The sequence below is a fragment of the Eurypyga helias genome, unplaced genomic scaffold (genome assembly GCF_000690775.1).
Source record: "Eurypyga helias isolate BGI_N326 unplaced genomic scaffold, ASM69077v1 scaffold3416, whole genome shotgun sequence".
Classification (NCBI taxonomy): Eukaryota; Metazoa; Chordata; class Aves; order Eurypygiformes; family Eurypygidae; genus Eurypyga; species Eurypyga helias.
In genome coordinates, this window is record NW_010254510.1 from 44,064 (window position 1) to 61,778 (window position 17,715).

Consider the following 17,715-nt stretch of genomic DNA (forward strand, 5'->3'; position numbering starts at 1 on the left):
ACCAGAAGAATAATCCCAGAGCATCCTTTAATGCCACTAATATCAATAATCCTGTTCAGTGGCAAATTCTGGACAACTCCTTCACCACATTTGACCCTTATGATTAGTACTGCCCTCTGTGCAGGCAACACTAACGCCTCAATGCTCCCAAACCAACGCACTCAAACACTGTTAACGTTGATGAACCTGCAACAGCTCAGGACATACTTCTATTTAAGAAATGACTGCATGGTAACCAATAACAAAACACCACCTATTTTTTATAACAACACTAAAAAAAACCCCAAAACAACCCATGAAGTATATTAAGCATTAAAATTAATTCAGCCTTTGGTTTCAGGGGGAGACTACACTGGCTTTACTCCTTTAATTCCTTCTGACTTCTCGTCCTTTTAAAGGCTGGGGAGGCCGGTAGTTTCTCAGCAGGCAGCAGGCGACCTCATCCTCAGCAGTGCTCAGGAGGCTGCGGAATTTGGCTAGCTGCAATCGAAAGAGACATAAGGTTCCGCAGAAAACCCTCACGCTCATACTAATGAAAAAGCAGGTAGTAAATATTAAAGACATTTGTCACCTTTTCTCCACCAGGAAGAATGGAAGTGTATTTTTCTATGGCCAAAAATTAGATTTCTGTGCCCCTGTGTACATCTTCTTGTTCGAAGAGTATATTCACAATTAACCTGGAATAGTAGGCTTCGTGCAATAGAAAACTTCTGTAGTTAGCACTTTGATATATTAAATGTACACAAACCAGGAGAGATTCCACATTTTTCCTTTGTGGAGACAGCACAAGCAGTTACTCATACCTCAGCATAAGCTTCTCTGCCTAAACTGATCTCAGCAGAAACCCAGATCAGAGCTTCATGTCTAAACCTGGGGAAATCCAAGTCTGATTTCTGACATTAAGTTTAGTATCTTGTCTAATTTCTAATATTCCCAGTATTTACTATTTCAATATACCACCTTCCTCTCTAGACTACCAAATGCACAATATATAATTGATTGTAATAGAGCATTTAGTTGTATGGCACATTGCATCTTAATTGCATTAAGAGCAAAAAAAGCCAACATTATAATACTTCACCGTATTCTAAATCTAACATTTGTAATTCACGACCCTTGTGAGTTTCTAAAAACTTCAATATTTATTTTTTTTTTCTTTATACCTAAGATGATCAGCCCACTGGGTGTCACTGTTGTAGCAGTAATATACAGCACCAATCAATTTAACAAGAAATGGAACTAGGGTCTTCTATGTGGTATCACACTTTCCTAAGATAGCCTAGCATGAAAAACAACTTATTAAAATTGTATTTGCTTTTCATTATTCTAGTAAATTCACCATGTTTTAGGCATCTGGAATGCAAGAAGAAATTTACTGTTGATCTGCCAAATAAAAAGGGCATAGAAGAGGTTTGAGCAAGATATGCAAGTACTATAGTTGAATGGAATTCCATGATTTTTAAGTGTTGCCAGAACCCCTTTTTCCATTAAGTTCCTTGTGGGTTATTTCTGGGGTACGCAGGTTCTCCTTTAAAAATGGATAATAAACACATTTGAGAGACACTTGTTGTTCTTTGAAAATTTTATATGGTAGCAATGCCAAGGTCTGCAAAAAAATATATTTTTGGATGGAATTTACAATTTCAAGTCTTACAAAAGCAACATATCAACAGGAGTGAAAAAAAAAATCAAAAAATACCTGTTCAGAACAAACACTGATGGGCTCTCTCAGGACAATCCAGATGACACTCTCAAGAAGAGGTGGAACAGTGAGAGAGCCAAAGTAAGTCCAGTAGTCCAAGGACTTGGGAAGCAGACAGCTAGGATCAAAGTTTGTGAACAATGCTCTTTTACCCTGGAAAGAAAAAAAAATTAGCTCATTGTGATTCAAGATTAAATATATTTCGAAATTTATTTCTTACACAAAGTTAAAACAACACCACAGACACAAAAAAACAACCAAACAAAAAAAACAACCAACCAAACAAACAAAACCCTACTATCACAAAAAAAAGCCAAACAAACAAACAAATGAACAAAAAAAAAAAAAACAACCCACAAACCGAAACCACAACCCAAAAAATCCCACAACAAAAAAACCCAGGGCAGCATTATTTAAAACAAAAGACCAAGATAAGTCATGCCAAAGGAGGTAGAGCTTGTTCCACTATGGTGTGGGCTGGCAGCATCCTGGCGGGTCACAGAGGTGAGCCAATGCCCTTCTCATGTGGTCTTACCTCTGCTGTCCTTGATGCCAGCAGGACAGCACCAAAGGTGCCACGTTAGCATAGGCTCGTCATAGTTACAAATGACATGGGGATGGAGGTTGGAGAGAAGGGTGAGATGTTAGACTTTCAACGTGGTGTCTATAGGGCTGGCAGAGTAACTCCATGGATTACTGTCACCTGCTTCCCTCCCCACTCACTCCTCCTTCAAGGCCCAAGGGCTAGTACTTCTCCCTGTTCCGGCTACTGGGCCAGAGATGCTGGTATGAAACATGATGCTCCGAGACTGGCAAATTTCTCTCACAAAAACAGTAGCTTATTTCTCACCCTTTACCTCAGCAAAAAAAAAAGGGGGAGGAAACCTTTCCTTCATCTCTTGCACAACTCTCCACCAAGTATGTTCTTCTCCTGTTACTGTTCTCACAGCAACAGATTTTTCAGAGACTAGGTTCTGTGAGGAATTTTGTGCTACCACTCAGCGAGACCTGGACAGGCTGGAGAGCTGGGCAGGGAGGAACCCAATGAAGTTCAACAGGGCAAGTGCAGCATCCTGCACCTGTGGAGGAATCACCCCAGGCACCAATAGAAGCTGGGGGTTGACCTGCTGGAAAGCAGCTCTGCAGCGTGGGACCTGGCAGTGCTGGTGGACAGCAAGTTAACCATGAGCCAGCAATGGGCACTCGTGGCCAGGAAGGCCAATGGAATCCCCGGGGGTGCGTTAAGAAGAGTGTGTCCAGTAGGTCAGGGGAGGTCATCCTCCCTCTCTACTGTGCCCTGGTGAGGCTGCATCTGGAGTACTGTGTCCAGTTCTGGGCTCCCCAGTTCAAAAAAGACGGGGAACTACTATACAGAGTCCAGTGGAGGGCTGTGAAGATTACTAGAGGACTGGAACACCTCCCATATGAGGAAAGGCTGAGAGAGCTGGGGCTGTTCAGCTTGGAGAAGACTGAGAGGGGATCTCATCAATGCTTATCAATATCTAAAGGGCAGGTGTCAAGAGGATGGGGCCAGACTCTTTTCAGTGTTACCCAGTGACAGGACAAGGGGCAATGGGCACAAACTGCAGCACAGAAAGTTCCACCTGTACTTGAGGAAGAACTTCTTCACTGTGAGGGTACCAGAGCACTGGAACAGGCTCCCCAGAGAGGTGGTGGAGTCTCCTTCCCTGGAGACTTTCAAAAGCCTGGACTTGTTCCTGTGTGATCTACTCCAGGTGATCCTGCTCTGGCAGGGGGGTTGGACTAGATGATCTCCAGAGGTCTCTTCCAACCCCTACCACTCTGTGATTGTGTGAATTAACCTTTTCCTCTGATCTCTTATTGTATAAAAATTATTTTTTATCTGCTTACTTTTCAGCTTTACCTAACAAGAATGCTCCTAAACTGTCCCAAATCAAACTTAAATATAGCTATGAAACCAGGGACTAGGGAACATGTAGGTGAAGCAAGTAGAAGCCAGGTTATTAAAAAAAAAAAAAAACCAGCAAAAGCAACCATTAGGATTCTTTTAGAAGTATTTGTTCACCTTGATTCTGATGGTGTCCAAGCGGTCAGTGATCTTCTTCAGCTGAGGATTGCATTCACCAATCTGTTAACAACAGAGAAAAAAGAAATGCTTGAGCTCCAGAGAAAAGTAGCAAAAATACATGATCAAAAAGCAAATGCACAACGAAACTGATTTATGTAACTTTACTTAAGTGACTGTGAGATATGATGGATTTCGTGAATACAGGCCTGTGACTATCTGATCCTTAGAAATAATACTGGTCATAAAGAAGATCAAATCCCTCACTGACGTTTTTTATTCTGGCTACTCACAGTAATTATCTCAGCTATAAAAGGCCCACAAACTTTACACTTTAGGGAAATAAATGTAATTTATTTTTCATGTTTTATATGCAAGGTATTAGGAGTTGCAGGATTACATCTGAAATTTAAATTACTTAAAACAGTAAACAAATCACTCTTATGTATCCCAAGCAGAATTTGTGTGCTAAGAAATCCAGTGAAACATTCCTTGAATCATTATAATGTAAACAGGAAAGATAGAATTACAAAAGCAGTTCTCTGCTGCATGTAGTGGCTCCTTGACTGCGCCAGCGCCAGCACTAGCTGTGCTCAGGAAGCTGTGGCAGCCAGGCAGAAACCTTTGACCAAAGCCTTATCCTTTGTCATAGATTTTATGCATTCTTCATGCCAAAGTCAGTGAAGCTGTTGCAAGAGTTGATTTTCAGCTTAGAATGGGTACAGAAGGCAAAGAGGTACATAAGAAGAATTTCCAGTTTCTGGTTTTTGTTTGTTGTTTTGGGGTTTTTTTTTTTAATTACTATTTTCCAGAAGAAACTACAAGCTCAGAAACGAACTGTTAAAGAAGCATTTGAACCAAAACAGATCAACCTCCTAAAGAAACCTGTTAGTCAGGTACAAGTTATTGGGATGCATACAGGGACAGCTGAATTAAGCTCCCTATCTTATGTCATACAGGAATGCAGACCAAGCAACCTGAAGAGCCTCACTGTCTTGAAAAATCCATTAATGTGACATTTTTAATCTTCCAGGGAAAGTAAGGAGTATGGAGGAGACAGTATAATTGAATGCCCATATAAACGAGTATCTCTTCAGCAATAATTATAACACGTGTTACCATTACCCCTTTGGGCTCATAATGCAGATTTGTTAGGAGAACTGAGGCATTATTTTTTTACCTTCAGAAATACAGCCATGACTGCTAATCCATCTGACTGACGAGCTGCCTCAACAAAACTGGAATACTTTTCTGAGTTCCAGTGGACCACATGAAGCTGAAAAGCAAGAGACACAGACAGCATCAACTCCCGCTGAACTCAAATAGTCACAAATTAATACTACAACTTTACTGGTTTTGATACTCTACTTTGTTGCTTTGCATTCAGAGCCATTCAGTTTTCTGAGTGCAATTATTTTTTTAAATGTATGAATATGGAATTCACACAAATGGCAAAAAGCATTTCCAGCGACTGGGATTATTCAAAATTTAGCAGCAATCGGCCCACTACAGTGCCTTGCAAATTGCTGTTGGGTCCCCAGATTTTGAACAGAGAAGCTGAGACAAGATATCCAATGGTTATATAACTAAGTCTTTTAAATTCACTTTTAGTACAGCTGATTTTAAAACATGATTGAAAATCATGATAATGTTATTAGTTGCTCCTCTTTTTCCTTAATCAAGCTTTCAGTAACATTAATCAGCCACACAAATAGCTAGAAAACAGGCAGAGGAAGGCGCATTAAACTTGCACTGACCCCTTTTCCTTTGTTTAGTTTAAGGTGAATATCAAAATTTCATTTTTGATACATTCCAAATGTCATTTTCTATGACTACCAGTAGTTAGGCACTTACAAAAGGCTTGATTATCTCAGGCTTGAGCATTTGCATTTCCAACATGCACTATTCTGGAACTGTCCTGTGGTAGTTCCTCAAGCAGCTTAAAGACACCACCTTGCCAGATGGGGAACAAAAAACCCATGATGTCTATCCCCATACCACCTCAGTCCCTCCTACTAAGCCAGGTTTCCCAGATCCTGGCCACCCTCCATGGAGGGAGCTCCTGGTTCCCGGGAAGTGCCAGGACGTCCCTGCTTTGAGCAATGGTCTGACTGCCAGGCTAGAGAGAGCACAAACACTCACACAGTGCTTAAGGCTAAGTACTTCACAAACATTAATTACTATCACAAAATCTCAGTGGATTAGTAAATCTTATTACTCATAGATTTTAGATGAGGAAAGAGAAGTTCAGAAGCAGGGCATGGGATTGGCTTTACTAAAATTGGTGAGCATCTTTTCAGACTTTGAACTTCAGGAGTGCTGAAAAGCAACTCCACTGAATGACTTCAACTGAGAGGAATCCCTTAAAAAAACCCTGCTTCCTTTTGGGATACAGCACTTCAAGACCTCTAAAGTAAGAGCAAATTAGGGAAGCTGGAACTTGCTTTAAATGTTTTCTATGGGAAGCAACATATCTCAGTGGTTGAAATAGGAATCTAGGAGTGTGAAAGTTTTTAATTTAAACCTCAATCCTTGCCTAACTTCTATGAATTTCAACTTCCCATATCAGTAGAATGGAACTCTGACTTGGTGTTATAGGGTATAATTAATGTTTGTTAAGCACTTGGGCTCTGAAGTGCTGAAAAACTACTCCTAACAAGTACGGAATCCCACTGAAATCAGCAATAATACATACATGCTCACGATGAAACACATGCTGGCTCACAGCTTCAGAGATCCTTGAAGGAAAGTTGCTATGAATATTATACATTAAACTGGGAAGGGTACATAGTCCACTAAACCATTCTGAGGTGCATTAGTATCCTGGGGCTCATAGTGCCTGCACCTCTCACTACTATCTGTTCACAGAAGCTACATCGAACGACTCTTAAACAATTACATTTTTACATATACAAAAAGGAAACAGATACTCTCAGTCAGAATTGACTTTTATTGTGGAATTTTTTTTTAAAGATGAAAAAAAACCCCAACAAAGAACAAAAAGGAAAATCACTGCAACTAAATAAACCCCCCTCCCACACTGTCATAGATTTGCCCAAAAAAAAAAAAAACCCAAAAACACCCCACAAAAAACCAACCCCCCCAGAACTCACAAACAAAGCTGTGAAAGACTTTTGGATACAGCCCCATTCTCAGTGGCTTGTGACTTCTCTTTAAGGAATATATCCCGTCTTACCACCGCTCTGCCACTGCAGCTTGTGAAGAGACTTTGATCAGACCATACGTTGTCACAAAGAATGGAGCCATGGATCCCTTCTGCTTCCCGGTGGGCTTAGGGGGCTGAACCTTGCAGTCTTCTTTCCTCTACACTAATTCTTTCTTCGACTCGGTTGATGCTTTTTCTTGACATCTTACACATCTTCCTTATGAAGGTGAGCACTGAAACCATCTTCATTTCTCCTTCTGAGGTACCTTCTTTTGTGTGAACAGTGCTCAGAAGCTTTGATCTTAATTCTGAGTTTCTTATCCCAAAGCCAAAGTGACATCTAGAGAGCTTCTTGTGAAGGCTTACCCAACCAACAGGTAAGGTTTTTAGACTGGCTAGAAATTCAGAGATATTTTCTCCTTCCATTTGGTTTCTTAGATGGGAAACATACATATATTCTCTCAGCTAGAAATTTGGGGTTGGTACTTAATGGTTTTAAAGCACCTCTATTAATTCTTTATATTCCATCTCACCTGGTTCCTGTGGAAAACATAAGCCTTTAAACACTGCAAATGTCACTTTCCCCCATTAGTGTTAGAAAACTGATTTATTTTCTGACCCCTATCTCTTACAGCATTTCCAGTAAAATCTGATCACACCACTGTGCACACATTTAATTCCTTTTCTTCTTTAGTATTGCTACTTTTCTTTGTCCATTACCACTTATTTTTACACTTTTTGTGTCTTTTTAACCCCAGAAAACTCTTCCACTGCCTGAATTATGTGTTGTTAAAGATCTCAGTCTCATCAAAAATACTCCATGTTACTTCCATTTGCAAAGAGGAATTGGATACTGAATACTTTTTACTGTAGACTACTCAAACACACCGAAGGAGGCAGAGCCGAAGTGAACTCCCCATGCCAGACCAGATGGTGCATTTCTCCCTGTGGCACACTGCCTCCACTGAAATGTAGACCCCCCACAGGCATTAACGTGCAGTTCTCAAAGAAAGTCATAACCATCATGTTGCATGACAAAATACAACACTCCTAAGTCCTGCATGAATTTTACACTGCACAGGCCCCAGATCAACTAATTCTGTGGTTTGTAACTGAAGCTGACTTTGAAAATATTCTCCAGGAAAGAGACAGTGAAAGACAAAGTTTAAAATAACTCTTGAACATTAAATCTTGCTCTTATCAAGTTGTCTTCTGTACTCCTTTTTTAATCCTCTCCAAAGCTTTCAAATACGTTCTCTTTTGAGAAAGGACCAAACATGCAACACTTCAAGAAGACCGCTTGTTTTCGGTAAAATAGAACAAAAAGCAGGAAGAGGAGGGGCAACATATTCTTACAACGGACAACTAGTCACAAGCGTAGAGGTACAGATGACTCCATGTAAAGCCTTACCTCTGCCGCATACTTCATCCCATCCACTGCGTGCTCGGAGCCGGCTTCGTCGTTGGAGCCCCAATGGAAGTGAATCTGGCGCAGTCTGTAGGTCCCGCTGAGCGGCCCCCCGGTCAGCACTGGAAACCCAAGCAGAGGAAAAGGCTTCACTGCAGGAACGGGAGCTGCTACCCACATCCTCTAACCTCGTGTCAGACTTCAGTCCTCGGATACTCCCTTACTCCGGCTTAAGAGCTGTCCCAGATAGCTTCCCATTTCTGTGAAGTACTACAGAAACCCTCACTTGCCCAGGATATGACTTTCAAAATTGCATTTATATGTAGGGTAGTGGGTTATGGCCCACTAAAGCGTATTTGTTACCACGAGGTTTGTCTTGCTATGGACTGGACATTTTTCAGAAGATGAAAAAATATTTCTATTTTGCAAGTAGTTTCCTCTCTTGAATGTTTTTAAAAGAATAAATGAGAAATTAATCTTAAAATACAGGTTTTATGAATAAAGGGGAGGATCAGAAAAATATTACATGAACAGAATTTCTCCTCCTCTTTGAAATTTGGAGGAAAGTAGGTGGAATTTAACCAAAATTTCAAGGCTCCTTCATTCATTTGCAACTAGATCCAGCTACATCAGATTGAAGTCTGAGAAAAAGGAGCAAATCTTATCATAAATAAAATGGAGCCAACACTACATATGCATTGTTACTGACAGTTAGCCATTTATTTCAACTTAACATGCATATGGGAGGGCTTTTCATTGTTTTGCTTTTGAAAGTGCTCATATTTTGCTAATCAGAGTTGGAACCAAACCATCTCTGCACAGAGACTTGAGTGTGAATCACATTCAGAACGATTCCTAATCCACTGCAAAACAAATCACTCTCCTGGCTCCACCTCCTCTCAGGGTTTTAGAATTAGTCTGGGCTGGTTTACTAGCTCATAAAAGAGATTTTAAGTGGAAAGTATAGGAACTTCAGCTTGACGGTTTTTAAATTAAGAGCACTGGGGAGGACAATAGTAATTTTTTTCTCTCTCTCGTAGGTTTAGTCCAAAACCTAAATTTGTTAGGAACAAATATCACCAAATAAAGATAAAAGATGAGTTTCTTTAGTTGCCTATCTGCTAACACAAGTAGCCTAGCTAATGAAAAGGAAGTGGAACTATTCATCTTTGGGGAAAAATATTTGACCTCCTTAAAACTTCAACTCAAAACTACGCTTTTACAAAGCCTATAAACCTAGTGAACAAAAGGAATGGGGAAGTGGCACTCCTAAAACAAATTCCTTCTTCCAAGGACTGAAAACCTGGAGGCAAATGATCCTACAAATGTATAAAGAACGGTGCTCTAACTGTCTACAATTTTGTAGACCTGCATCAGCATTCAGTGAAATACTTCTGCCAAAAAAGGTGGAAAATGGCCGGATGACGTATTTGTGCCACATCATGCAGTGATGGTAAAACCCTTCCATTAAGGAAGAGGTCAGTCAGAAGCTATTTAAGTTGAGTATCAGCACCTCAAAGTTTGAAAAGAGCAGGAAGAAGACGTCTTTGAAACACCAGTAGACCAATTTCAGAGAACGGTACCCAAGAGGATAAGCAGAATTACACAAACAGTTACAGACTTGACAGCCCAGTTTCAGTGTTGTCCAAAGTGAAGAAATTGTTCATATGGAAGTCAGTTAATAATGCACTAAATCTTGGCAGTGTATTTAGTCCCAATTAATTTGATTTTTTTCCCCCATAAAACCACCATATGGCAGGAGTGCTTACTTCACAGGGATGCCCCAGAGGCCAAGTTTTGGCCCTAGAAAATTCAGTATTTTTTGATCAATGACCTGAAAGAAAACAAAAAAAAATACTGATAAAGTTTGCAAGTGAAAAATATGAGGGAAAATAGTGAATAACTCAGTTTATGGGTACAGAAGGACTTGCATTCTTTGATAAGTAAGGCATGATAATGGCCAAAATGTAAAGCCACATATGTGGACTGAAGAATCTAGTCCATACATAGGAAGTCTATACATAGAAAGTCCATACATGGTGTCTCCTGAAGGAGTCTGGGGATTACATCAGTTAATTATCAGATCAACATCTGTCAGTGCTTTGCCATGGCATGAACTGTGTCCTTGGAGATATGGCCTGAAGAAAGCAGTATGAAGAAGATCACATTACTACTACTTTGGTACCACTGTAAGCCTATGGAAATACTATGCTTAGGCCCTGTCACTTCTTGGATGGAGTTAAAAGGTGGAAGAGGCTCTTGGTGTGTTCATATTCATACTTATTACATTTTTTTTTTTTTTAAAGAGGAGTTTAAAGGCTAAGTTGATCTATCTTACACCAGAAATAAAGTGTGATTTCCATTTTTTTAGTTGTGAGGGTAATTAAGAATTAGAACAACTTACCAAAGGCTGTGGTAGGTTCATCATCGCTGGAAATTTTGAAATCAGGATTGTATGTTTTTGTAAGAGATGTGCTTTAGTTCACCCATGCCTACTAGGCTTGAAGCAGAGATTAATTCTGGGAAGTCTTGTGGCATCTGACACACGTGAGGTCAGACCAGATCACTGATGGTCAGCTGAAGGCTTTCAGGCAACAGCCAATGTTGCTTGTATCGACAGGAAATTTGAGAATTAAACTAAGACTGTCCAGGAAAGCAAGTATGATGTTGTTTCTATCTAGGCCTCTCCCTGTTGCCACTATAAACCATTACTTCCTCAGGACTAATGGACAGGGTGATCACAAATTAGTCCCGCTCTGGCTTTGACCCTCGTGAATGCACAGTATGGGCTGGGATCCTCAGCTAGGCCTTATGCAACCACAGAAAGATTTTATTGCTCACAGAAACTACACTCCCACAGTTTCAAGGCAAGGTGTGCTAGCTTACCTACCATCCAAGAGAAGGCTTTAAAGATGAAGGCATGACCATTACGAAGACTTTACTAAACCAGAGAACTTCTAAATAAGAATTATTACTTGCAAAAAGGGAAGCTACATAACCCTAGAAAAGACTGGCACGATAACACTTTTCGGAGAAGAAAAGGGACCACTTGGGATAGATTTTATCTGTTCTATATTGGCTCCTTCCTGACACAAGAAATCCAGGTATGGATTGTAAAAAGGGAAAAAATATATAACCAAACCTGCAGCTAAAGTCAGATAAGAGACTTGAGAGATTCGGTTGGAATGAACCTGTAATGAGACACAAAGGATTCATCTGCAGTGAGAGAGAGCAGCATTTAAAAAACTGTACACAACACTCTTCAAACAGGGGGGCTGGCACTATCTAGCTGGTTGGGGTGGATCAAGTCATCCCCATGGAAAGGGAATCCTAGCGCTTTCTGAGAAATGCAACCTCTAACTCATGTCCAGGTATGTTCCCACATTGTATCATGCTGAAAGCTGGGGAAAAAAGGAATCTCTCCTCCGGGGGAGCAAAGCCTTACTGTTTATGAGGAGTTCACACATGGCAATGAGACGTGTCCAGGCTGTATGTACTCTAGTCAGGAAACGGTGGAAGAAGACGCAGTGCAACAGAAAAGGAACAAACCTGATTTGTTTTCGGTGTCATCAAACTCAACACTGGTGGAGTGTCCGTTGTTAAGGATGATTTTAGCAGAAGCTGGATCGTAATTCGGATTTAGAGGCCGGAGAGAGGGATCATACTTGGTTTCCTCAGTTTTTATGTCAATGGGTGACTGACGGTCTCCATTAGCGACAGGAAAAACCTCTTTCCAGTGGGCAGGCCCTGAAATGCATTGGAAGAGAAGTCTAAATTGATGGCAGCACCCTGCTTCATATGAAAGTAAACTCTGTTTGAATTGTTCTTGTTTGCATCTTTTAAATTCAAAAATGGAGCATCAGATCAAAATATTCAGCTGCTTTTGCTGCACCACATTGCAACAGCCACTCTCGAGACCCTTTTATTTACCTTACATGGTGTATCTAACTCTATCTGGCCTTTTAACAAGGCCAGGTGCACTGGGTAGATATTTAATTATTCACAGTTAAGAATCAACTATACACAAGACATATCCAACAAATGCTCACTCAAATCAAGCATCCTGTATCCAACAGGCGCTGTGCCTCAAGAAATTTCTGACATGTCATTTTTGCCTAATATCATATCTCATTAATCCTCATTAAGGATTACGTCTTACCTATCCAAAATCTGCATATTGAGGGTTTTTTTTGTACCTTAGTCATTGGCTGCAAAAAACCTGAGTACACATCTTCTACTGACTATGCTGAATGAGACAGGGAGATGTCAGAAAACATGAAAAGGCTGAGTGGTGCATGGACTGTCCTGACGGCAGTGCCTGTAACCGAAGCATCACTGCACAACTGACCACCTCCTCCCAACCCATCAACCCTGTAAACCAGCTGTCACAACATGAGAGAGTCACCCTCTAACCATAAAGTCTACACACACACATGTATAGTGCTGACAAAATCAGTAAAGAACAGGAACACTCAGAGCAGTGGTGCCTGCGTGAGGTTTCTACTACCTCCACTGATAATGACAGTAGATCTTGCAGACACAGACTAGCACCACCATTCACCAGAGTTAGTTAGAAATTAAAACACTAAAGAAGCTTTTAATCAATACTAGTGATGTCAAGTTAACCTTCCTCTCTCCATGCAAGCTAAGCCAAAAGTCAGCTGAAAAGCATTGGCTCTGTAAATCAACAATATGATACGAGAAAAATGGCAAATGTCATTCTTACTAGTGAAAGAAAAGCTTCATTGATTAGGCTGAATTTAATTGAACTGATTTAGATAATAAACAATGCAGAAAGAGGCCATAGAAGAAAAACAGGAATAATAAGTTGCTTGAGGAACATGTTCTATAAGGTTAAGATAACAAACAAGGTTTAGAATGGAAAAGAGGGTAAAGTAAGGGAGAAAGGAGAAGGGAGAAGGAAGAAGTCTGCAGGGCTAATGATCTTTTAGTATGGTAAAGAGCACAGCACTTGTTTTTCCTCCAGGCTTACAATGGGGTAGAAGCATAATAAATCAACTAAGAGAGACTGGATATAAGAAAAACTTAAATAGAAGCATCAGAACCTGATCTCGTAAAATCTGCATCACTGGAAATCTTCATAACTTCCTATATTGAAGATAATTGATCTCAGTCTAAAAATCAGCCTGTCTGTTTGGGTCCTTATAGATGGCTGAGCACTTAAATAAACACAAAGACAGTAAGGGATTAAAATGTATTACACTCTGATTAATAGCCTAACATCAAAAGCTGTCAGACAGTTTTCTCTCCTCGACTTCAATAGAAGTGAACATAGCTCAGGAACTCACAGATGTTAAAATAACCTCAGCACCCCAGCAGTAAATCAGGGAGGGAAGCGTCCCACAGCGCCGTGGGGAAGCCGCATGCACAGCCACCTGGGCAGGGCCTGACTCTCCTCTCCGCAGCACCAAAAAATGGAAGAGGGAAGGAGTAGCTTGTAAAGACCAGCCTAAGACTTAAACCCCAGGCAGAACAAAGGCAAGGGCCTTCAGTCTTGAGTTTTTAAAAGATTCCTTTTGTCAATGACTTCATTAACTAAACTCAAGCAAACCACTTCTAAGGCAGAAGATGAAAATCCTACTGGTTTGAAATATTAATCTGTTTAAACTTAATTCTTCTCATTTCATAAATGGTTATCAAAGCTATTCAATGTTTTGATTACATACAGTTTAGCATATGGTATCATTTTAATTGTGTTTAGATCCTAGTACCTTGTAGTTAGAGATACAATGTACAGTTTTATTAATTGAAGAAGCACCACTCCAGCATTTAGAGCTAACTAACTGCTATGATTTAAGATGCTTAGAAAAAGCTTATTGCTACTTAATTTTAATGTTTAGGATATTCCTAAGCTGAGGAAAGGCAAAATATATTTATGTGCTTAACTACTTGGTCCCATTGCTCAGCAATAATTATAGTTATTGTTCAGTAAATAATATGAACGATTTGCATTCATAAATAACAAGAATGTGCCAAAAAGAGGATCCAAGGTTGCGATTCTGGCATTAGCTAATTATTCAACAACAAACTTCAGTCCCAAGAAGACACTGCTTTTGCACTTGTCCTTAGCTTGGATGAACAAAATCATCTTTATCTTTGGTGATTAAATATCTGTCAGTAACATGAGACTGCCAGAAATCCCACCTTTACTTTACTGAAAGAACTTCTGTAAACACACCAATTTTTGAATTTACGTAATTCCCTCTTGTTGATGGGAAAATGTTCTTTTGCTAGAGAAGGTTACCTAGTAGGTCGTAACAATCAAAGCCATTGTGACCAAGATTTGGTACAAAAAACTGAACCATCTGCTCTGAAGATTGCAGGCCTTTATTTTGGACACAGAGTTACCAAATGAGACACACATTGCTGTTGCTTTCAGATTAGACTATCGTTACTTATGGTGACCCCAGCACTGCACACATTCCGTTCATGAACTAGAGCTCATAAGGAAGCCAGCTACGAGTTTGTCAGGAAATGCAACACGCTATAGCACCTAGCATCAGTGCCTTTTTATCCAGCTGGAGTTTAAGGTGAAGAATTTCATCAAAAGGCTAGACTAACTTCAAACAAGCTTAGCAGAGACGTCATGGAACACGATGAGCCTCTGTACTTGCAGAATCATAGAATCACAGACTGGTTTGGGTTGGAAGGGGACTTAAAGACCATCTAGTTCCAACCCCCCTGCCATGGGCAGGGACACCTTCCACTAGACCAGGTTGCTCAAAGCCTCATCCAGCCTGGCCTTGGACACTTCCAGGGAGGAATAAATAGAGTAAAAGTGAATTATTTTTTGGACAGTTTGCTATTATATGCATAAAGTTTATTAGTTTCATCTGGTCTGACCTTTGCAAGATCACATCTTCATTGATTCCTAAAGAGAATACACTGCCCAGTTTATCATATACAAAATGTTTAAATTTATGAAGTCAAGTTTGCAAGAAATTTAATTGCACATTAGGCTACAGGAAGATTAAGTAATAAAAAGTGTTGAAAACTTACAATGGGTAAAATTAAGTGTTGTTTTAAAAGCAGATATCAAAATTTCGTAATTACTGTCAGGGAGAAAAAAAATATAAGGAATTCATATCCCTTATTAGTTATAAAACCCCGCAGTGTTATAGTTGTAACTAGACCAAGATACATTTTTACAGTATAACACAATACATGTAAGTACTTTCCATATATTTTATTAAACAAATGGTAAACTGAAGGTAATTGATTCTCAGTTTGTCTTTTAACTAAGGCAATTCCCCTGTCAACTAAGGGGGCTGTTTCTGTGAAGACATAAGAACATTCCCTCTTCACAAGAACCTTGAGCAGCTAAGAAAAGCATGCGCGATGCCAAACTGAGGCCAGTTTTCAAGATCTCTGTATTATGCCTCCATACATAAGCACCATCAAAACTGTGAGGCAAGAACAGTGGCAAGAAAGCAAAGACCAAGGTTTGCATAGAAATAAAATAATGCCTCTTTGCATTTCAGAAACCTGTGCATCAAAGCAGGGAAGAACATTTAGCTCTGTGCATACCAGTCAGACCATGTCCTTATACATAGATATACCATATATGCAGACACGTATGTGTAATATTTGGCAGTTTATTCACAGAATGATTTGTGTTACTGTTATTATCGCTAAGGGGCAAATGAGTTTCCCCCCCCCCCAAATTTACAAGAACAGTGCCTTTATCACTGCAAGTAACAAGTGCAGAACTCTGAGTGAATGCAGACATCTTTCCAACTCTTCAGGCAGTCAACTTTAACATATGACTGCACCAAATTTAATTAATTTCACTTTGTTGCTGCCCCCTTAGTTGCAAAAGTTAATCTCAGGGAAACTATTCAGGGCATTGCAGGGCTACAACATTTTTCAAGAATCAGAGCAATTTCCTGCATTTGCTGTTGTTCCGTGGTTTCCTTAATCTTGTCAGTCTTTGAAGTCCCAAGATGTGCTCATCAACAGGTTTAGACTTTCCTCTGCTTTGCAAGAAAGCAAAGCAGAGGAAACAAGAAACAAGCAAAAGCAATGAAATAAATGTATAAAAAAGAAAAAAAGTGAGAAATAAAACTGCTGCTAGGCAAGAGCAGTGAAGTGTCAGATATCCACGTCTCTCTACTCTGATCTCCTGTGAGAGGTGAGGGAAAGGGGATGGACTGATGAAGAACCATCCACCCCAGCTGCTTGGGGCTCCAAGAGAGGAGGAGAGTGAGAAAGTCAAACTCCACCCCAAATATGTTATCAGCCAGTAAGCAGAGTTTTATAGGAGAATTGGGGCCTCAAGCAAGGTCCAGGACCACCCCGATAGAAATTCTGGTGCCCTCCCCTTCCTAGAAGTTGAGGATAGCAAAGGAGGAGGGACAGGATAAGGGAGGGAAAGTAGGCTTCTTATCTGGACAGTGCAGGTGAAGCCCACAGCACTCTTGGAAAACACATGGAGGAACAAATTTGAAAAACAAGGCCCATTTACGTCTTCAGGGGAGGGGTAGAATAGACTGCACAACAGCAGATAACACACCTAATCATTGCAACATCGCTGCGATCCACCAGCACCCAGTTTTTCAGGAAAAGTATATCCATCCAGAAAAGATTGGGGAAAAAAAAAGGACCAGGAAGGAAAGGTGCTACTTAGACAAACAGTATTCTGGGCTTGAAGCAATGATACAAAAGAAGCATACTCCTGTAGGCATTAGTGTATGCAAACATACAGCTTTTTCCTTTTACTGTCACGGTGTTCTGTTTCTCCGCATATTGTAACAGAGAGCATCAGTCATTCCATTTAATTTATCAGAGCGGAGTCTCCAATTTACAAAAGCACTTTCATTTCCACTTGCATGACTTGCGAGCCCGTCTGCACACAGGAGCAGCGTTTGCATGACTTAAAATGCAAAGCAGAGGAAAGTCTTTAAACCTGTTGATGAGCACATCTTGGGACTTCAAAGACTGACAAGATTAAGGAAACCACGGAACAACTAAAATCCAAAAGCATCTCCGCTCAGGTGCATAGTTACACATGCAAATGACCCGCTCCAGTGCCTAGAACGCTTCCCACCATGTAACAGAAGCAGTATGAAGTCGGAACAGCGCTGCCCATAGAGCCGCTCTGGTCGGTGTGACCGTCTAATAAATTGCGGATACGTGCACGCTACCATCCAGCTAGGATGGAGCAAAGGAAATCGCGACGGGGAACGCGACAGACCGATTTCCCACCTCAGAGTCACCCCCGACCCGGCTCTGGCAGGCGATGCTGCGGGCAGGGAACACCTCTCTCAGCAGCCCGCCCTGCACCGCGCCGAGACAAAAACCTGCGGGGGCTCGCGTCGCAAAGCCTCGACAGCATTTCCTCTCGTTCGGCTTTCCCGTGGGCTCGGCCGCTG

General features: G+C 40.7%; 1 protein-coding gene across 1 annotated transcript; it reads right to left on the reverse strand.

Moving 5' to 3' along the window:
• Window positions 1-298: 298 nt before the first annotated feature.
• LOC104504592 (carbonic anhydrase 13-like) lies at window positions 299-12,023 on the reverse strand. Its single transcript, XM_010152990.1, has 7 exons — window positions 11,873-12,023; window positions 8,327-8,445; window positions 7,449-7,455; window positions 4,930-5,025; window positions 3,750-3,812; window positions 1,700-1,855; window positions 299-480 (listed from the first exon to the last, which is right to left on the reverse strand). The coding sequence occupies exons 2-7, from the start codon at window positions 8,335-8,337 to the stop codon at window positions 367-369; spliced, it is 447 nt and encodes a 148-aa protein (XP_010151292.1). The 5' UTR covers window positions 8,338-8,445; window positions 11,873-12,023; the 3' UTR covers window positions 299-366.
• Between the last annotated feature and the right edge of the window lie 5,692 nt (window positions 12,024-17,715).

Excerpts from the sequence above, each read along its gene's own strand:
- LOC104504592 (XM_010152990.1), bottom strand. Across the intron at positions 1,856-3,749 it reads TGGACACCATCAGAATCAAG|GGTAAAAGAGCATTGTTCAC; the intron begins GTGAACAAATAC and ends TTTTCTTTCCAG. Across the intron at positions 481-1,699 it reads TCAGTGTTTGTTCTGAACAG|CTAGCCAAATTCCGCAGCCT; the intron begins GTATTTTTTGAT and ends TTTCGATTGCAG.